The sequence below is a fragment of the Oryzias latipes genome, chromosome 6, assembly GCF_002234675.1.
Source record: "Oryzias latipes chromosome 6, ASM223467v1".
NCBI classification, from domain to species: Eukaryota; Metazoa; Chordata; class Actinopteri; order Beloniformes; family Adrianichthyidae; genus Oryzias; species Oryzias latipes.
Window position 1 is genome coordinate 17,071,231 of NC_019864.2, and position 20,765 is coordinate 17,091,995.

The 20,765-nt window shown below is 39.0% G+C and overlaps 2 protein-coding genes across 2 annotated transcripts; both read left to right on the forward strand.

The window, feature by feature from the left end:
* Positions 1 to 1,306: 1,306 nt before the first annotated feature.
* On the forward strand, positions 1,307 to 18,774 carry LOC101155027 (proprotein convertase subtilisin/kexin type 5). The gene is made up of 16 exons (XM_023955796.1): positions 1,307 to 1,764; positions 3,760 to 3,963; positions 4,041 to 4,109; positions 4,267 to 4,309; positions 6,290 to 6,435; positions 7,508 to 7,699; positions 11,574 to 11,660; positions 11,738 to 11,936; positions 12,026 to 12,249; positions 12,339 to 12,581; positions 15,027 to 15,272; positions 16,644 to 16,839; positions 17,163 to 17,368; positions 17,462 to 17,562; positions 17,872 to 18,043; positions 18,121 to 18,774. Exons 1-16 carry the CDS (start codon positions 1,581 to 1,583, stop codon positions 18,495 to 18,497), a joined length of 2,889 nt encoding a protein of 962 aa, XP_023811564.1. The 5' UTR covers positions 1,307 to 1,580; the 3' UTR covers positions 18,498 to 18,774.
* Positions 18,775 to 18,907: 133 nt separating this feature from the next.
* gcnt3 (glucosaminyl (N-acetyl) transferase 3, mucin type) lies at positions 18,908 to 20,763 on the forward strand. The gene has a single exon (XM_004070005.3). It carries the CDS (start codon positions 19,051 to 19,053, stop codon positions 20,332 to 20,334), a length of 1,284 nt encoding a protein of 427 aa, XP_004070053.1. The 5' UTR covers positions 18,908 to 19,050; the 3' UTR covers positions 20,335 to 20,763.
* Positions 20,764 to 20,765: the final 2 nt, after the last annotated feature.

The window sequence follows — 20,765 nt, forward strand, 5'->3', positions numbered from 1 at the left end:
TGTCAGGAAGACTTAGGAAAACAAATACCACGAGCCAGATTGGGATGTCAAGATCTAACCTTGTGACGAACATGAATGCAGAGAGTCCGATAGCAGTTCCACAAGACTTTCCGGAGACCGTGGCAATGCATGGTGACCTACATCTGATTATATCAAACTGCATGACATCTGTGCCCTTTTGGAAAGCTGTTGTGTGTTCCTGCTGCAAAAGCCTGCCTACAAACTCAAAAAAGCATGCATCATTTTATTTATTTGTACAACAGGTGCTTTTCAGTGGATGTAGATCAAATGTAGATCTTGAGAAGGTGTGGACTCAGAGGCTGTCATAAGATTTATAACCAGCTCTAATGTCATATTTTGTTCTATTTTAAAGTCCCACTCTGATCATCTGTTGATCTATTGTTTCCCCAGTGCTCTTTTTTATTATGTTTTTTTTTTTTTTTTGCTAAAATAAAGGGTTGTTTTCTAGGACAGTTTCTGCAGAATGGCAAGAGTTTATTACAAATTCCCCTCTGAGTTGTGGGCGGGACTGTTAGAAAAAGGCAACCCCACCACCCTTCCCCTCCCTACTGATGGCTCACTGTTTTACAGTTGCAATGATTTACTTTCCCCACAATTTGGTTCTTCAGTCTTTGGATCACGTTTGTTTGATAAACGATGTGTGCATTACAAAACAACAACTACAAACTAAAAATCCTTAGTTTATTTGCTAAATAGCAAATAATGAGAAAAAATCTTCAGTTGGCTCATTCTAAGCCTGATGCAATGCAATAAAGCAAAACTATACTAAATCCTTCTTATCTTTCGCACAGCACGTGTTTAACGATTTCAATGTAAACCGGTATGCAGTGGGGATGCAACGATTCACTTTCCTCACGATTCGGTTTAATGGCATAACATGTAGTTTGGTTTTTGATTGAGAAGAATTGTGGCATCCCTATACTCTGAAAACACACACTTCCATTAACTTAAAGCATCCCACACCCCCAACCTAACATTACAAGAGCAAAACAAAATGGCGAGCCCTATTAGAGCTATCCAGCTGTAGAGTTTGTCAGATGCCAGCCCGGACAAGGACGTTAATGAATCTACAATCTACAATTTGATGCATCGGAATGGAGCAGAGAAGAAGGGTGCTTGTGGCCCATTTTAGCAACTCCAAGCTTTTTCAAAAGGCATTTTTACCTGTTTCTGATTTACAAATTTCCGAATAAAGTAATAGTCAGAAATGCAATTTAATCTTCATTTTTATTTAAATATGTCCATCATCATGTGAAAAATGCCACAAGAACATAAAAACACCATTTTGATCATCATTCCCCCTTAGACGTTTGTTTTATAAGACTAAAACAATTCATGATTCAAACTAGTGCAAAGAATTTTGTGAATATTTGCTATTACAAATCAATCATGCTCGTGTGAGTTTTCAAAAAGTGAAGGTCTGTGAGTAAGTGAACTGGTCCAGCAAGTTATCATCAGAGGGCTGGAGCCACAGAGGCGCACTCATCGACGCAGCAGCCTACCTGCAGCACGGAGACTGCGCCTTTGTCAGCCCGCCTCCCCTCACCGCCACGGCAGCCATGAGGCACCTCGTCGCCTCGCTGGCCGTCTTCCTCGCCCTGTGTGTCGAAATCGTCGGATGTGAAGCCTCGTCTCGGTGTGCGAGCGGGCAGTTTGGGTTTAAAAGCCAGTGCGTGCTGTGCCATCACACCTGCGCCGAGTGCGACGGACGCGAGCTGTTCCAGTGCACGACCTGTGGAGTCTGTGAGTGCTCGTTTTCTGAGGGACTTTACAGAAAAGAAAGGGGGAAAAATAAGGTTCAAACATTTTGTTGATGGGTTTAATGAATACAAAAAAGGGAAAAAGGGTAGTATATTTTTTCTTAATGTTGGAATTGACGTCTTATTTTACTTTCTTTCATTTTTGTTTTATACAAGTTTGACGTTAATGCATTGTTTTATTGTGCTCAAAATTTGAAATTGGCTCCTGCCTGTTTTGTGCTGTGACCCCCCCCCCTGCATCTTGATCTTTTATTTTTAAAGAACTATTCACTGGTTATCAAAGGCTTTTTTTTTTCTCAAGGAGAGGCATTCTGGTTTACGAGTTCATGTTAAACATTTATAAAGGTTGTTGGTTTTTCTGCTATACAGGCACACCTTTGAACCAGGTTTTTAAAAGAAAAAAAAAGAAAGAAAGAAAACCAAGGTGTGATCATTTTTCTTCCTTTTACACTGTGTAATCTGATCATGTCAGAATGGGGCCTTTGTTATTCAGAGAGGGGGGAAAACTATCCCCTTGGGCTACAAGTTGGTCATTGCTGTTCATTTAAAACACACATTACTCTTTTGGACTTCATCAAAACCAATTATAGTTTATAATGACTCTTTTTTTTAAATTAATACTTAAGATGTTTTGATTAATTGGTGCAGTCCAATGAAACCCTATTTGATGGAAGGAGGAGGTGTCTGAAAAGATGCAGTTTGCAGCCCCTTACTCTCACACAAGGTTTGCGCAGTAATGCTGTTGACAACTGTGCTGTACACTAAGTGTTGGAAGATACCTCAGGTGCTCCGGCTCAGGCCAGCTTGTGGCAGAGTATTAATCATGGGGGCCCTCGCAGGCTCGTTTTGTGCCCACAGCCCTAATCTCTCTTGTCCTCCTGATTACTTTTGTTTGGCGGATCACTGGTCACGGAGAAATCTCCCTGTATCTGTTAGAAACCCTATCTTTAGCTGTTTGCATCAACCAGCTGTTTTTCTCCTTGAGTTACTCAAGAGAGATTAGTTTAATATATTTTCTTTTATTTCATTTAGGTTACGCGTTTGTTTGTTCTTCATTTCTGTGCTGAGATTTTATACAGACAAATTTAAAGTGGGTTTTAACCAACCAATTGATTTTTTTATTTATTTACAGGATTTGATTTGTAAATATCATCTTTTTGAAATAAAAGGTGTGAATAAATATATTAAAAGAAAATGCATAACGTTTGCTATTTCCAATTGAACTAAAAAGTGTCACTTTTTTTAGAGGTTTCTGAAATACAAAATTTGTGTTAAGAGCAGTGTTTTACAGAAAATTTTCTTAAAGAAATGTCTTTAAAAATGTCTTTTTAAGTCCAAATCTCTTTTTAACAACGTTCAAAAGTAACATCGGCAATTCAGCAATTTACCAATCTAGCAAAGGATAAAAGTTGAAAATTTAACATATTTAAAAAATCAAAATCTTGGGAAATAAAAAAGTGTCTTGTGTTATATCTCCTAAAATTCATTCTGTGATACTATTGGTACCTTAAGGTGAATTTGCTGCTGATTGTTGACAGAAAAGCAGCAAAAGCTGTTGTTTTTATGTGTGTGGACGAACAACAATAATATTTAAAAACAATATTATATAACATAACATATTATATAATAAAATATTATATTATATTAATATATAATATAACATATTATATAATATAACAACAATATTTAAAAATTAAAAAACAGCTCTTTGTATTTTTTTTGGAAAGATATTCATTCCATCTTTGGATCAAATTTGTTAATTGCCAATGTGAGTTTTTATGGAAGAATGCAAGAACCTGATCAAATGAGTTGAAACAATGAAAAAAAAAAGTTTAAAACATGCTGAGGATTTAAGAAACACATGAATATGATGAACCGATTCTGTGTTTTTTAAGTATTAACAGGTTTGTTTATGTAGTAGAGATATATTCATGAAAACCCTGATGATAAGCCCCCCTTTGCCTCTTCTGCTTCACAGATGAAGATGGACTGGAGCGTTTCCTCCACCAAGGTCGCTGTCGTATCCACTGTCCCAGGGGGTTCTATCCTGACAGGGGTCATTACGCCTGCCTGCCCTGCATATCCAATTGTGAACTCTGTACAGATGGTAACATATGTGCCAAATGTCGTGAGTACTATGAACTCCAGAATGGCGTCTGCCAGCCACCACTGTGTGACAAAGGTACATCTAAAACCAGACGCCGTGTTTGAATTGAAACATAAAAGAGTGGCTTCCATTGTTGTGTCTCTGTTTTTCAGGGCAGGTGGAGGATCCTGATACAGGCGAGTGCATAGACTGTGAAAGCGGCTGTGAAACATGTTCTTCAGGTAAAGGGGCTTTCTATAGCAGACACACAGAGGAGTTGCTTGTCCACTTAAAGTAGAGTGGATCACGGGGGGGTTAAAAAAGCTCAAGATGATGGTGTGCCATGCAGTTTGCATCTGCAGAGGAATTCTAATTAATCGCCTTTTCTCCTTTGTCCAGAAAACCCTGAGATCTGCTACAGCTGTGTTCAAGGTTACGTTCTGTGAGTCTTTTTTTTTTTCATTCTGCCATATTTTCTAAAGAAGTCTTTTTTCCTGTTCTCTTGTTACCTGTTAGAACGTACAAAGTCTTGATTTGTTTTCCTTTTAAGTGTTAAATAATGAACAGGTCTCGCCATACATTTTGAAAAATAGAGTTTTTATTTTATCTAAATTGAGTCAAAGAATTACATAAATTAGAGTTATATTTTTCGTTTGTTCAATTTGACATTAAAATGATTGCAAAGAAGCCTCAAAGGAGCATTGTATTTTACTTTAAATGGGTTTAAAGTCAATATTATGCCTCATTCTTGTCCAGCTTACGCTTTTTCTACACCTTAAAACAAATTCAACCTGAGTTCCTTTTTACACAGCCTTATCTTTTGAATCCAATGAGCAACAGTGGTTAAAAAGCCAGAACAAACCACCAATTGTGTCATTTTCCCCTGACTTTAGGCCTCCTGGTATTGTGTGAGTTAAGTTATCTGAGGTTTCAGTCACACGCTGTTACCTGAGCCACGATTGGAGCTCTGTAGAGACCCAGCAGAGTAAAATTATGAGGAAAGAGACAGAAAAACAGAGAATAAAAGATTGTTTGTAAGCTAGCTGAGTCAGTGTGTTAGAATTCCTTTACACTCCTGACTTCACCAACTCCTCATCAGGATCACTGCAAACAAAAACTAAACAGAAAATGTACCAATTTAAAAAAAAAAAAACTTACTGTCTTTAGGTTTTTTTGTGAGGAAAAAATGCTTCAGTTATATAAAATTAGATTTATTCCTGCAGTCTGTGCAGTGAATACTAAAAGTAGTTTTATTCTGAAGGAGCTGTTTTACTCCGTAAGTCATTTCTTGGCATCAGAAAAAAAATATCTGTTCTAAAAAGTTAATTTTAATGATATTGCAGTTTCATGTAATATATAGGGAATTTAAGCATGGCTTTGAATAAGTGAGGTCAGTGCTAATCCTGCATGAAGCACTGCTTACTGGAGAGAATCACAGCGTAATGGACACTTGGCATTTGTTGGCATTTACTATTCTCCCCAAGGTGCCAGGCAAGTACAGCTAAATTAGGCAAAACTACGTGCAGCTAACCACTATTAGTATAATTTAGCTCCTTTTTTCAGTGTCCTCCCATTTTTTTCCATCTGAATACAACAAACAGCTCCGTTTTTTTCACTGCTTCGCTGTCGCTGCAGTGAAAGGCTCACACAGAAAAACCCAGGGGAAAATGCAAATGTGCTTGTCTGGAATGCACGGTCTAATATTTGTTCGGAGGGTTTCTTAAACATCCTGGAGATTCTTGAGAGGGTCACCGTTTCCTAGCTTGAGACGGATCCTGGACTCTGCTGCTTTTGTGAGCAAGTTGATGGATGTAGTCTGACGCCTCCAGCTGTTCCTCAAACGATTGCCGCATCTTAGCACCAGATCCAAGGCAACCCAGTGGAGCCGAGTTTGATCTGCTGGTACTGAGTCTCTCTTTGACGAGGGTGACTGAAAGGGGGATATTAGAGGTGCTGGTATATCAGAAAACTCTGCTTATATCTTATTTACCTTCATTTGAATTGTTCGTCTTGTAGTTTAACATTTTTAGTGTCTAAACTTTTTATTTAAATAAAATTAAGGGCTGATGAGAATATTTAGGGCAACAAATATATTAACCACTGAACATCCAAAGAAGAACAGAACCACAGCAAACTGAAAGAAACAGCCAACCTAATGTTTTTGTCTTTGCCTTTTCGTTGCTTTTGTTTGATTGAATGCACTTTTTGGTAGGAGAGTGTTTGAAGTCAACAATAAAGCTGCAGGTGTGCAGTGAATTGTGCAATGCATGTTGGGATCTCTGGCTTCAATTCAGCAAACCTCAGAGTCATGTGAACAAGGGCTGCTTAAAGCAGCAGGCTGCCATTTTCTCTGGAATATTTTTCATTTCATTTAAAAAATATAATCATTGTAAAGAATTATGAGCTGAGAATATGTGAACAGTTCCAGACACCAGTGCCGCAGACATTGCCCTTGGAGCACCTTCTTAGATCACAGCAGTGGAATCTGTGTGTCCTGCCCCGCACCATGTGAAGACTGCAGAAACAGCACTCACTGCCTGGCCTGTCAGCCTGATTACTTCCTCACTGGTACCAGTATCAAAACTCAATCACAGCTTGTTTTAATGTGTTTTTTACTTATATTATGAGCTCAGATCACTGTTCCCCTGTATGGCAAAACAAATAGAAGCCCTTAAGTCTTCATTTGGGTTGCAAATTGGGTTTAAATATTGTAAGAAAATATATTCAAATGTATGATTCGTGTGCAAACTTGGAGTTAGGATAGGGAACATGTTCTGTAGAAATAATTAAATAAGAAATGAATACTGTAAAACATAGCCATCAAACTTTCATACTTTAAGGGTTAAAACAAAGTGAACATTTTCTCTGAATAATATAAATATTCAGAGTGTAAGTTTAGAAAAGTAATGAAAATGTCACCACAGTTCAAATTAAATCTTCTCTCCAATCAGAATGTCCAGCTTCATAGAAATCTGGGTCTTTATTCTGTGCGTTGGCACTTAGATGGAATTTGGAAAGGCAGTATTTCTGGAAGAACACACTGTTGAGGGATTTTAACCAAAAGAGGAAAGAACAAATGCATAAAAAACTGAATTACTTCTTCTATTCCAGGGGTCTGTAACCTTAGGCTCCGGAGCTACATGTGACCCCTCCTTTTAGGCTGTCTGGTTAAAGAATATTAAAATGTTTCTATAAAAAAAGTAACATATACAGCACATCACGTGAAACAAAACAGCTAGATAAATAAGACCTTCCTCATGTCCTCATACCTCATGTCCACATCACGCCACCAGGATCCTGACTACAGTACCCAGAATGCTCCAACAATCCACACGGGGTGCAGATTCGAAGTTCACCAGTCAAACATTTTTTACATTATTTATTTTTATCATTGTTTTACATAAATGCAAATCAGTGTCTTATTTTTCTAAAGGGTAAATAAAGACTTTGTGGCTCCTACTGGGTTGTAGGAAATTGATCGGAATGGCTCTTTAGGACTTTAAGGTTGCAGACCCCTGTACTATACTGTGCTCTGTTGTCTCTGCTAGTTTTTTGTGAAATGTTGTCTTGGAAAAACAGATACTGCGCTGCAGGGATTTATGATCATTGTGTCATTGCTTATATTTTCATGCCGCATCAGGAGGAGAATGTAAGAAACAATGTCCACCGCAAACCTTTGCTGACTCCAGTGAGTGGCGCTGTCAACCTTGTCACTACTCCTGCCACACATGCCATGGTCCTTCTTCAGCAGAATGTGACGTTTGTCTTGGTGGGACTCTCCCTTCTCCCAGAGGGTGTTACGTTAGCTGTGGAGCGGGAAAATACTATGATGGTGAGTGACCCACATTTAGCTGCTAGTCATGATTTAAAAAAAAAATGAAATTTAAAAATTTGATATTTGAGAGGATAAGCTTAAGACACTGTAACCAAATGCACTTCAGTCTATGAACATCCTTCCATTTTTGACTAAAATAAGCAAAGATATTTTATGTATTTATTTAGCAGTTTGATTATATGAGACAAACTCATCTTAAAGTTAAAGTTCTTGGGGTTAGAATGTTTTTTTTCTTTGTATCACCAGAAAAGTATTTCTCTTATTTTCTTCGAACCAAGACAGAGTGGAGCTGGGTAAGACAGTTTGATAGACACGTGTGGGCCGTGACTAACAGCTAAAAAGATTTCCAGGCAGCAGCATTACTAAGGAAACCTCATACTCCTTAGATTAGAACAAGTTTGAAAATGCTTTTAAGCATGGAATTGCATTATCAGAGGATTCAAAGCCTGGTAGTCAGTAGTTACAAATCAAGTGAGACTTGATGCTACCTTGAAACTGGACCTCCAACTAAATGCTTTTTTCCTCTGCGACATTTGGCTAGGATCAAGTCTCTCCTATCAAAGCCAAACCTTGAAACTGTTACACATGCTTCTGTTTTGTCCAGGCTAAATTATTGCAGCTCCTTGTACGAAGGGTTGCGTCGATGGTGAAGCTGCAGCTGGTTCAGAAAGCAGCGGCTTGATTTATCTGTGGTGCAAATAACCCTGATCCTGGTCTCATTGAAATGGCTGCTGGTTAAATTTTTGATTTTATTAAAATTCTTGTTTTTAGGTTCACAGGCAGGTACTACTCCCGCTTACCTCTTTAGTTTGCTTTTAAAATATATCCTCCCAAAGCCTCTGTGCTCTTTGGACCAGTGTGTGCTTCTGGTTCTGAGAATTAAAGGCAAGTTCCCTGCATTTTCTGTGTTGGCTCCTAATCTCTGGAACAAACTGCCACCGGCTATTAAGACTATCTTCTTGGGGTTTTAAACCTAAACCACCACTACCATACCATGGGTTCTGCCTGTCTGACCTTTTATTATGTTTTTAATGTTTTGTTCAGCAGTTGTTATCTTTTTATCATCATGTTCTTAATTTTTGTTTTAATGTTTTGATCGTTTTAGCGTTTTATTATTTATTAAGGTAATATTCTGGACAGCACTTTGGGGCTCCTTGAATGGTGGTGGAAGGTGCTTTACGAATGAATGAATGAATGAATGAATGAATGAATGAATGAATGAATGAATGAATGATGAATGAATGAATGAATGAATGAATGAATGAATGAATGAATGAATGATGAATGAATGAATGAATGAATGAATGAATGAATGGATAGTTGCCCTGTGAAATAAAAATAATGTGTAAATAAAAATAAAAAAACAAATGCAAAGTGTTTTGCACTAAACAAGACAAAATAATTATTATAAAACAAGCACGGAATTAAAACAAAGCCCCCTCCCCAGATCTACACATAACCCCCCACCCCCCCAGCTGATGGGGATAGACAAAAGGAAATAGGCTGAGCACGATAGCAAAATATTGGTTGTTTAAAACGCTAATACTTGGAACCTCTTTCTATGTGGATAGCTGCAAAACGGGCAAATGACCTGTGAACCATTGTCCTTAGTCTGGAATCTGAGAAACAGGTTGGACACTTCACTGTGTTTTAGCAAAAGCAAAAAAAACTGAGATCTGTTATCAAAGATCCATGGAAGATTCAACAGATCTATTCACAACGGAAAAACTTACAGTAAAGGCTATGGGGAAAGCATTGCGAATAATAAGATCAAGTCTAGATTGACATCACAAAATGGGCGGCAACCACACAAAGCCGAAGCCTCAGAGATCGAGTCGTCTTACTTCTGGATAGAAAAATGAGCTGCAAAAATAACCCATATTTCATTAAAAAAATGTTCTTTGTATGCCAAAGGTAATATATTAGTATATATATGGATGTAATTTGCTCTGAGAGGCTTAATAATAGCATGATATAGGCCCTGTAAGGGATTTTACTCAACATGTACATTCTTGAATTAAAAAATGTATAGAAAAAAATCTGTAAAAAAAAATGTGTAGAAAAAGCAACAAAAAAAGTGGATAAAAGTGTTTAGCCCCCAAATACTGTATCGACTTCATCTCAAAGATCAAAAGATCTAAAGCTACCTGAAGTTCCTCTGCATCATCGGCATGCCTAAAAACTGAAATAGGAACAGGCTGTTCCGTCACAGGCTACAACACTTAAACAAAGGCAGCTTTTGGAGGAACAAGAAGATACGAATACAGCTGAAAGAAAAAGAGCTGAAAATTCAACCTGGTTGATTTAAACAGCTAAAATCTATAATTCAAAGTTCTGTAAAGGATTGGTCGTTTCATGATGTAAGAACATTCACTGTGAGATGCATGTAAACCCGGTCAGCAAGAACAATGTCACGGAATAGAAAGTGGCTTAAAGAGAAACAAATGAAATCTATGTTCATTGGCTCATCATTCAGAAGAGAATATCACATCTAGTACATCCTGATGCTTTAGTGACAGCAATGCAGTGACAAACAATGTCCTGGAACAGAAATTCTTGAAAAGCAACATCATATTTCTACTCTTCCTCATCCAAATGTCCCTAACTTAAAGGGAGACAATTAGGATTATGGACTTGTAGTCAGAGTCTTTAGAGAGTAGACCAAAAAGCCACATGATTCACCTTTGGTTTTTTGGAGCAATGCAGCTGTAGACATCAGAGGAGGTGAGTGCAGTTGTTTTTACACGTATAAAGACCAAAATAGAAAAAAACATACAGAAAATAATATTATGAATGTTAAGATTGAATATTTATGGCTTACATGAATAATGCTTTCAATTGGCCTACCATCAAGGGCAAATGATTGTGAATATCTCAACACACTCACTCTTATCCTCACCAACGACTGTAATGTAAAGACTTTCTCACCAAGCCAACTTCCTGTTGGCTTAGAAACCTGAATCTCTTTATGGATTCAATACATTCATTATCCAGCATGAAAGTTTAGGTCTGGAATGTTTAAGGCTTATTGATGATTCTGAGGCAGTAACATAGACTTTTTTATGTGGATTTAGAAAATGCTGCAGGTTTAATGAGCAAACACAATGAACATACCTGGATTAAATGTTTCCAACACAGCCTACTCTATTAAAGAGGATAAAAAAAAAAAAGATTACGGTAACTAAACTAAGCTCTCCATCTTTCACTACTCACTCTGGCCCGAATCAAACAATGCAACACGAATAAAGATCTAAGACATAAATTTAAATTTATTTAATAAATAGAAATTGAAACCAATTTCTATTAAAGACATTTTAACAAACTAAGTTCATATACGGCTCTAAAATGGAACAACAAATTTAAATCATATCAGGCCATTGTTTGGCTGATATTAAAGATAGGGTTAACACTTAAAACTGCATATATTTGAACACCATTCTTGTTACATCCTACCGAGTGCTTTCATGGGGTCTCACAGGAAGTTAGTTTTGCTGAACACAACAAATTACAATCCACATCACTTATTCAGTTTGATCAATTATGAAAGCAAATATATAGCAAATGATCTAAGCAGTTCCTTAACTTCAAATTGTGAGAGTGATATAATAAAACAAATAATCTTTAAAAGGGATGCAAAGTTAAAAAAGCTGTGAAACATCCCAACCCTAAAGGAGGTAACGGATCATTTTAGCAGTTTGTTTATTTGTCCTATAAATAATATAAATGCATACATCTAGAGCTTTTTACAACAGTTTTTTACAATATGTAAATATTTTAAATGGTCTGATGTTGCATATGATTTTACTTTAATAGATGGAGTGTTATCCCAGTTTGGATCAGGTTTGTGTTAATGCTCACCGATTCATTTCAGGGAAACTTCGTGAATGTCGCAAGTGCAACACTACCTGCAACACCTGCTTTGGTCAAGAGGGCCAGTATTGTTCTTCTTGTTCCAAAGGTATTGACAGTTACTACACTGACCCAAAACATCCGTCTGTTTCACATTTTACATTATGCACACTTTGCATGTCACAGGATATTACCTGGATAAGGTGGGTTCTTGTGTACGGCAGTGTCCCTCAGGCTCCTATCTAAACCCTGTCCGTCAACAATGTGAGGACTGCTCATCAAACTGCGAGGAGTGCTTGGACACTATGGATAACTGCATCAGCTGCTCCAAAGACACCAACAAGCCTTTTCTCCATCTGGGACAGTGCTGGTCGAGTTGCCCAGAGTAAGCACTTGGATTTAAAAACAGAAAGCTCTGAAATGTTGCAGTTCCTTCTCATTTTTTAATTTTCTGTCTCCTGATTTCCCTTACAGTGGTTCCTTTGAAGGTCCAGATGGGACTTGTGAACCGTGTGATAGCTCCTGTCTGACTTGTGATGAGACGAAAACTCAGTGTCTGTCTTGTCCTGAAGGCCACTTCTTAGATGCTGGTACATGTGGCCTGAACTGTTCTTTGCGCACATACCCTGCAGAAGATGGCACCTGCAGACACTGTCCTCCCCACTGTGATGTGTGCACTGATGAAAAGAACTGTTTCAGTGAGTTCCTATGTTTCGGAATGCTACTGATTTCGAGGAAAACTGATGACTTACTGATCTTTTCACCCCTTTCTTGTATTTCATTACAGAGTGCTCTTTCCTCTACTTAATGCTCAATGGGTTTTGTAAGGCTGGGTGTCCCGAGGGTTATTATGAAGACATGGAGGAGGGTCGCTGTGGTCAGTGCCACCCTACCTGCGACAGCTGTTCAGGCCCCGAGGCAGATGATTGTGAGACCTGTGCAACTTTCAGTCCAAAGCTATATAAAGGTGCATGTCTCCTTGAATGTCCCACTGGTACATACTATGAGGCAACAGCTGTGGAGTGTCAAGGTGAGCCTCGTTGATTTTTAATGTCATAAATACACATTTTCACATATTAGTATCTTAAACACACACAATGAATGACATTTAAGAGTTTATATTTAAGAGGAGGGGAGGTAGGGACCAAGGTTGGGCCAAAGGAATGAAATAAAGAAAACAAAACACAGTGAACTATCACTGCTCTAGAACAGAACCAGAAAACAAAAGTCTCACTGACTTATCTACAAAGAGGGGATGAAACATACAAGAGGTGGCAACAACCAACTTACCTAGTGTGTTTAACAGAAAGAAAGCTACATGTGGTGTACAGGGTACCCAGTCGTAAACCTCCCACACTCTCCAACATAAAGAGCTGTTCACATTCATCTAGGTTGTGATCCAGAAAGATCTCTGCTCTCAAGTGATCCACAGGAGCTTATATGCTGGTGCCTGGTGGCTGGCTCTGGGGCCTGATTGCACAGCTCGCCAGGTCTCCACCAGGTGTCTTCACTCACAGGAAGCATATGCAACCCATGCAGCAAATGCAGAGGCAGGAGGAAAAAAAACAGTGGAAAAACCCCTGCATGTAACAGTCTCTGTCTACATAATATTTTGTAAACTAAATTCAGTTTTTGGTTCGTCTGGGCTCGTAGAGGATCTTGGATAGGTGCGGCCGCATCTTAAAGGGGGTGCAGGTGTGTCGTTCACTGTGGCCCGTTAGGCCACCTTAACCCTTATATTGTGTTTGTGTCAAAATTGACCCATTTTCTCACGGGTCAATTTTGACCTGACCTCAGTGTAAGGGTTAAGGGATGTCATGAAAATGAAATGTTCAATTGTCGTGCCGGTTGTAAATGTATCATGAAGTATTTGTAAGAATAGTGTCAGTTACATGCACTTATGATGTGTGGAGGAGGCTGTTGTACAGTACCCTTTACACCACACTCTAGTCATTAGTAAGTTGAGTCCACTGGCTCCTTACTGACTGCGCACAAATGCTGCATGCACGGGTTTGCAGGTGAAACGTAAGTGCCTGAAGGATGCCCCACACAAACTACGCTCAAATTTTCAGATTTCATCATTTCCAACTGTCCGGCTGCAAAGAGCTTGCACAAGTAGCTTAACAGCACCAACGGGCCCCTAGCTCAGTGCGCAGGGGTTCTGGGGAAGATTGAAAAATGAAAAATCCGTACAATGTGCTTCTCACCCACTTCACTCTTACTTACCCTTATGTGTTGTTTAAGCGTTCGCTACAACTTGTCGCCTGGAGCATGCCCGTGTAACCCTTGTGCTATCCTAGGCACTTCAACGTTGGGTCATCTAGACCCACTAGACAGTGTTCTGAACCTTTTTTCTTCAATGATTTGTGATCCTCACTGGTGTCCATGGATTACATGAAATCTTTCCACCTTTATCCACTTTGACATGATAGGAAGAACACATCAAAGTAAGGGTGGGGTCATCTAAGATAGCACAAGGGGTTAAAGAAACATGGTTGAACATATTCTCGCTGTGGGCTCTCTGAGTGTTCTACAAACTTAAAAATAAAACCTGTGTGCCCTGTATAGATTTGCCCATTATTTCCCTGCAGACAGCCCATTTCCACCCATGAGGGCAGTTCTGACTAAGGTGTAAAGTAAAAAAAGATTTTTTTAGGTTCCCAAGGTAATAGAAAAAACATAGTTTACCAAAGCAGAAGATACATATCGTTTGACCAAATCCAACTTAAGCAGAGAAAATTCTTAAAAGATCTAATGGCTATAAAAACCTCAATACACAAACTACAACTAATGCACTTCCAGTCTACTGAAAAAACTGTTCTCATCCACCTGCTGTTCCATGTACTGAGCATTGGTTCATGTCAAATATTTATTCTAGCAACTCCATACTAAATATTGACTCCTCGACAGGAAGTTATTCTTAATAAACGTCTTTTTTATTTGTAGACTTAAATATAATTTATAATTGAGTCATGTATGTATAACTAAAGCAACATGTGGGAAATGAGTACATTTCAGACACAGGTAACATAAATAATTTAGATTGGGAATTATGAAACAATCCATGGTAGGTCATTAAACCAACTTTAATGGTGTGTTGACACAAAGGTGTCTCATTTACACCTGAGTTTCAGGTTTAGCTTAGCCTGACTACATACACAGTATGTGATCCAAAGTTTTGACGTCAAAGTATTTATTCATTTATACTCTAGTCTCTGTGCTCACAAATTAAACATTTATCCTCCATTATGTTCATTCTGTATTTTTTAACCCTATCTGCCACATCAATGAGCTCACAAAGCTGTCAGCAAATTTTCCATACATTTTATTTGAAGCTTTTATAGTGGTGGCCTTTATGATCTTTGTGTGTAACAGATGTATAACCCCAAACCATTACAACACAATTGTAACTTTAATGCACACTTCCAGTATGACTTTTTTGTGAGGTGGTCTAACTTGTCTGGTTATTTTTCAGAATGTCACCAAACATGCATGAGTTGCTCAGGCCCAGATCCAAACCAGTGCACCCAGTGTGAGAAGGGACTCGTGCTGGATCCAAACACATTACTGTGCGGTGTGACGGGTGACACGGCGTGCCCACCAAGGACCTACCTCCATGACGACCAGTTCACATGCATGGGGTGCCACCAGCACTGTTACTCCTGTGAGGGACCCGGCCACAATGAGTGCCAGACCTGCGCCATCCCCCGATATTTACACAGTGAGCAGTTTTAGCTAATGTTTAAGTGAATGCACAGAGGACGCATTTTCAAAAATCAGCACAAAACTGATTAGTTAAAGCAGCATTCATTACGCTCTGAGATAACAGAGCAGAATCATTTATCTTCGAGCTGTAAAGTCTTCTGGGACTTGATAACAGTCTTGATGCCTGATGAATAATGTAACTTCAGTCTGAGTCATGGCTTTTGTCTTGTAGTCTGAGCAGCTAACGTCCTCTCTGGACCTTGGAAAGTTTCTGCGTAGCAATGACTTTTTTTCAAATTCGCCTTTGCTAAAACCAAATTTATGACATAACAGCAACATCTGGATTGGTCATTGGTTTAGTAAATCCAAATATTATATAAGAAAAAAGAATTACACTAAATGTCAGATAGGGATGAAGCCAAAATACATTTCAGCAATATTTTTTCCTCAAACATATTATTTTCAAAAAGCATGTCTTAAATTATATGAAAATATAAACAAATGATAATTCAGTTAAATTATGTATTAAAAGTCTTATAAAAACAGAATTTAAACACACACATACAGTATGTATAAATATACACATATGTGTATTGCACATATATTTTATAGCACACAAAATTAAAAAATGAATCAATGAATCATCAGGACCTTTAATTGTATTTTAAATTCACCATAAAAAGTGGAAAATAAATGGCCTTTGCATGGTGCTAATAACTTACATTTTACTATTATAAATAAACTGAAGAAAAAATAATCGTGTCACATTCATTTTGCATTAAATGTGACATTACAGCTGAGATTTATAACAAAGACAATCCACCAAAATGCACAGCCTCTCTGTTTTACAATTTAGATGAGCTTTTTAAAAGTCAATTTGTGTTTTTGGAAGCGGATAATGGAAAACCAGAGTGCAGATTGAGGCTAATCTGGTAAATAAAAACTAATAGATGGCAAATTAAGCCCTGAGATGGATTCGCAACCTCTCCGGGGTGTGTCCCACTGTAGCCGGGACAGGCTCCAGCAACCCCGTGATCCCGAAAAGAATATAGCGGGTTAAGAAAATGGACAACGAAAAGTGTCAAACTTAGACATGACCAAAACCAATAAGATTTTATGGAAAAAAAAAAATATGAGAGGGCAGATTGTGGAAAGCAGTTCTTAGTCATTCACAAACGTTTCTGCACTGAATGGTGACAGAAGCTTGGTGTGATAAAGACACTGAAGGAACAGAAAAGGAAAGCTAAACTGAAGAGACCTCGAACGCAAAACAATGTATGACTTTCACAAAACCAATAAATTCCAGCAAAACAAGAACAACTAAAGTCTTCTCTTCTTTATCACTCTCTATTGATAATGCCTTTTTGTTGTCTTTGCTATTTTCTAGATGGCAGCTGTGTGACAGGATGTCCAAGTGGTACATACAATGCAAAGCAGGAAGCTGATGGACAGGAACTGGGATTTTGTTTGCCGTGTGACCACGCTTGTTCCACTTGCACTGCAGCTTCTCCAAGAGACTGTCTTACTTGTTCTTCAGGATACCTGAGGCTTTATCAACTCTGTCTCACACACTGTCCCACTGGGTAGCAAACAAAAGCTCAAACCATTGTTGTATTTAATCGGGAAAGACAATGTATAAGTTAGAAACAAATCCCAAACTTCTTACAAAGCAGTAATAATATTTAGCCTTGTATTTTTAGCATGTAAAAAACATATTTTTCGTTTTTATAATATTGATGTATTCATATTTTTATAACATGAAATATTGCATTACTACTATTTCTGCATAGCAGGTTTGGTCTTAAACTCGATGTAGGTTTTTTAACCTCTGATCTGATCATTTCTGTACTAACTAAGAATAAAAGTCAAAAGAAGATTTTGCTGATCACATGGTATGTTTCCACAGATATTACAAGGAGGGATTCCACTGTCAGAAATGCGATGAGTCGTGCGAGCTTTGCACCGGAGCAGGTCCGGAGTCCTGCAGAACCTGTCCAGCTCCTCTCCTGGAGGTCCAAGGAACCAGGCTTTGTGTTGAGCGCTGTCCTCCCCGCTTTTATCAAATGGAGGAGAGCTGTAAACAGTGTCACACCAGCTGCCTGACCTGCACTGGTACGGAGAAGGAAATGAAACCAATATTTATCTTTGCAGTGCGTCAACATTTATTGTATTTGTTTGACTTTTTTTATATGACTGCATCTAAAGATTCCTCGCCTCAGAGCTGCCTGACATGCGACTGGGGCAACATTTTAAAGGACAAAGTTTGCTATCCGCGCTGTGAGGAGGGACAATACTTCTCTGAACAGGTGTGCTCACCTGACTGACGTATTTTGGGGCATGTTTGTCCTTCAAAACTTTTTTTGTTTTGTTTTGATAGTCCAACTTAGGAGTCAGATTTGTATTTATATATATATTTTAATGATTAGTGGTAACCAAAATTTCTAAACTTGGATAGTTGAAAATCATTTTCTCTCTCTCTCTCTCTCTCTCTCTCTCTATATATATATATTTAGCTCAATACACAGATTTGTGTCACTCTGTTTGAAAGATACACAAACCTAAAAATTGAATTTGTATCTTTAAATGATTCTATAGGTGTTATTTTTTCTTTGCAGGAGACTTGTGAGCTCTGTGACACCTCCTGCAGGCACTGCTTCGGCCCTAAACCAGACCAGTGCCTGACTTGCCACAGAGACTTTGCCCTCCACGCTGTTGAAAACCGTTGTGCTCGCTGCTGTCGGGCTGAAGACAACTCCACCAACTGCTGTGTTTGTGACAGCCGCTCAGGTAACGGTTGAAGAAGGAACCCCCTCAGGTGTTTTGACAATGAGCAGTCCAAAATAAAGTCGTCTTCTCATTTCCAGCTCTTTGCGTGGAGGCCCCACAATTGCAATCAAGAGGCGGCCAAGCGACAGACATGAGCATGTCCGCCAGAGATCTGAAGCACACCTCAGCTGCTTTGCCTGTTGCCCTGATGCTGTCTGCCGGATTGGCCCTGGCTTTGTTTGCTCTGATGAAGGCTTACACCAGAAAGAGGCTTTGCTGGAAACGGAGCTACGAGAGTCTGAACAGCAACCCCAACATCAACATGCCCCACGGGGTGCCTGAGCCGGACAGTGGAGACGAGGTGGATGTGGTGTACACCAGCAGGGGTGGATCAGTGTTCCGGCGCTACAGCTTCATACACGAGCAAGACACAGGCCCGGATGGAGTTGAAAACTCTTTCCCTGGTCAGTCTTAGATGTTTCCGGAGTGTACAGGACGTATTTTGGGTGCTCTGCATCAGCAAGGAAAGAACATTTCAAAGTAATTTAGTTTATGTTCATTGTGGACTTTTACTTTGTATGCTTTCACGTGGAAGTATCAATTTTTATTAATTAAAGTGCCTGTATCTTTATAAAGCAAATTGTTAGACAAGTGATCAAGCAGTGTAAGAAAACCATGTATTGTAAATTTGTATAAATGTGTTCCTATGGCCTTTTTGAACTGGATATTAAAGAAGGATTTGTGAAACCGTCGATTGGATTGTACACAAAGAATGACTGATATCATCATTGATGAGACCACATTTGATAGCAAACACTGCTGTCAAACATCCACCAGGATATGTCATTTGTCAGGTCCTTTTTGGAAAAGCTGTAGCTTCCAAGAAGGATCCTCCTTTTGTGTTTTCGTAAGACACACCTCCGAGGGTTCCAGGTTCATTTATTTAATGAAGTGTTGCTGCCCGTCCTTCAGAGACCAAGCTGCTCTGAGGACGGAGTCACAAATCTGATGTCAGTCAAATCAAGGAAATGTCTCGCAGAAAACCCATGGAAATATGGATTATCCTCATTTTAATTGCTGGATTCCTTTATTTTTTGGGGGGGAAATGGGATTCTAAAAAGCAGCCCTCATCTGGTCCCAAAACTTCACAGCAGTTCCTGGCTGACCTGCCTGCCTGCTTGGCCATCTTGACTGGAAATGTGGGCAGCCAAAACCCTGAACTGGACTTACTTTTAGTATCCAGAGAAAGAAAAAGTCTTTTGTCTGAAGAGTTTTACCTGAATGCAACAAAGGACTGTCCAGCTTTCATTGCAAAGAGAGGTTTCATCACAGAACCTCTTAGTGAGGAGGAAAAAAAATTTCCCATTGCATATTCAATGGTGATCCATGAGAAGATTGAGATGTTTGAGCGACTCTTAAGAGCCATCTATGCTCCTCAGAACGTCTATTGTGTACATGTGGACCAGAAATCCTCTCCGGAGTATCAAACTGCAGTTAAGAGAATTGTTTCCTGCTTTCCCAATATATTCATAGCCAGCAAGTTAGAAAGAGTTGTGTATGCCTCATGGTCCAGAGTGCAGGCAGATTTGAACTGCATGAAAGACCTCCTGAATTCTGACGTTCCCTGGAAGTACCTGCTGAACACCTGTGGCACAGACTTCCCAATCAAAACCAACAGAGAGATGGTGTCTGCTCTGAAACTCCTCAATGGCAGAAACAGCATGGAAACTGAGGTTACCAATGACTATAAGAAAGGACGGTGGGAGTATCACCACAACGTCACAGACACATCTGTTATCAGGACAGGGGTGAAGAAGAGCCCCCCACCAATCAGCAGCCCCATGTATTCAGGTAATGCCTACTTTATAGTGTCGAGAGCGTTTGTGAAGCACCTGATGAAGGACGAAGAAGCTCAGCGGTTGATTGACTGGGAAAAGGACACATACAGCCCCGATGAACACCTGTGGGCGACTTTACAGAGGATGCCACAAGTTCCTGGATCTCTGCCTTTCAACAGCAAGTATGATACATCAGACATGCTGGCATTTGCCCGAGCGGTGAAGTGGGTTTATCATACAGGAGATGTGAGAAAAGGAGCCCCTTATCCCCCATGCACCGGGACCTACCGGCGAGCGGTGTGCGTTTATGGAGTCGGGGACCTCCTGTGGCTTCTCCAGACACACCACCTCTTTGCCAACAAGTTTGATCCAGAGGTGGATGATATTGCCATCAGATGTATGGAGTCAATTCTTCGTTCTAAAGCTTTAGGTCACGACCCCATGTCTATCCTGGGAGATTCAAACCACATGTGAATTTTGAAATCAGTAAAAATTAAAATCATTCTTCGTATCTATACTTTATTTTAGCTTATTCATCTATTTGTTTTTATCTTGGCTGTGATCTTTGGAGCAGCTGTTTTCTCACTCCACCCTGATGCAATAAAAAACAAAAGTCTTGAAATGTATAAACTATAATATTTCTGTTTTGGTAATGCTAAAAATGTTGAGATGTTTATGAATGGCAATGTAACATTTAAAAACCACATATTTGTAGTTTTGAGTTATATACTTTTGTTTTCCTCCTATTGTGCTTAAAATGAAGGCATTTTGACCTTTTAAAATATCAGGCATTAAATGTGATTACGCACATTCATTTGGTGGATACAGCTTTTCAATACATTTTCATTAAAATTCTTTTTGTATCTTAAATTTTCAGTAAACGAAATAAAAATTCAAAACAGAGA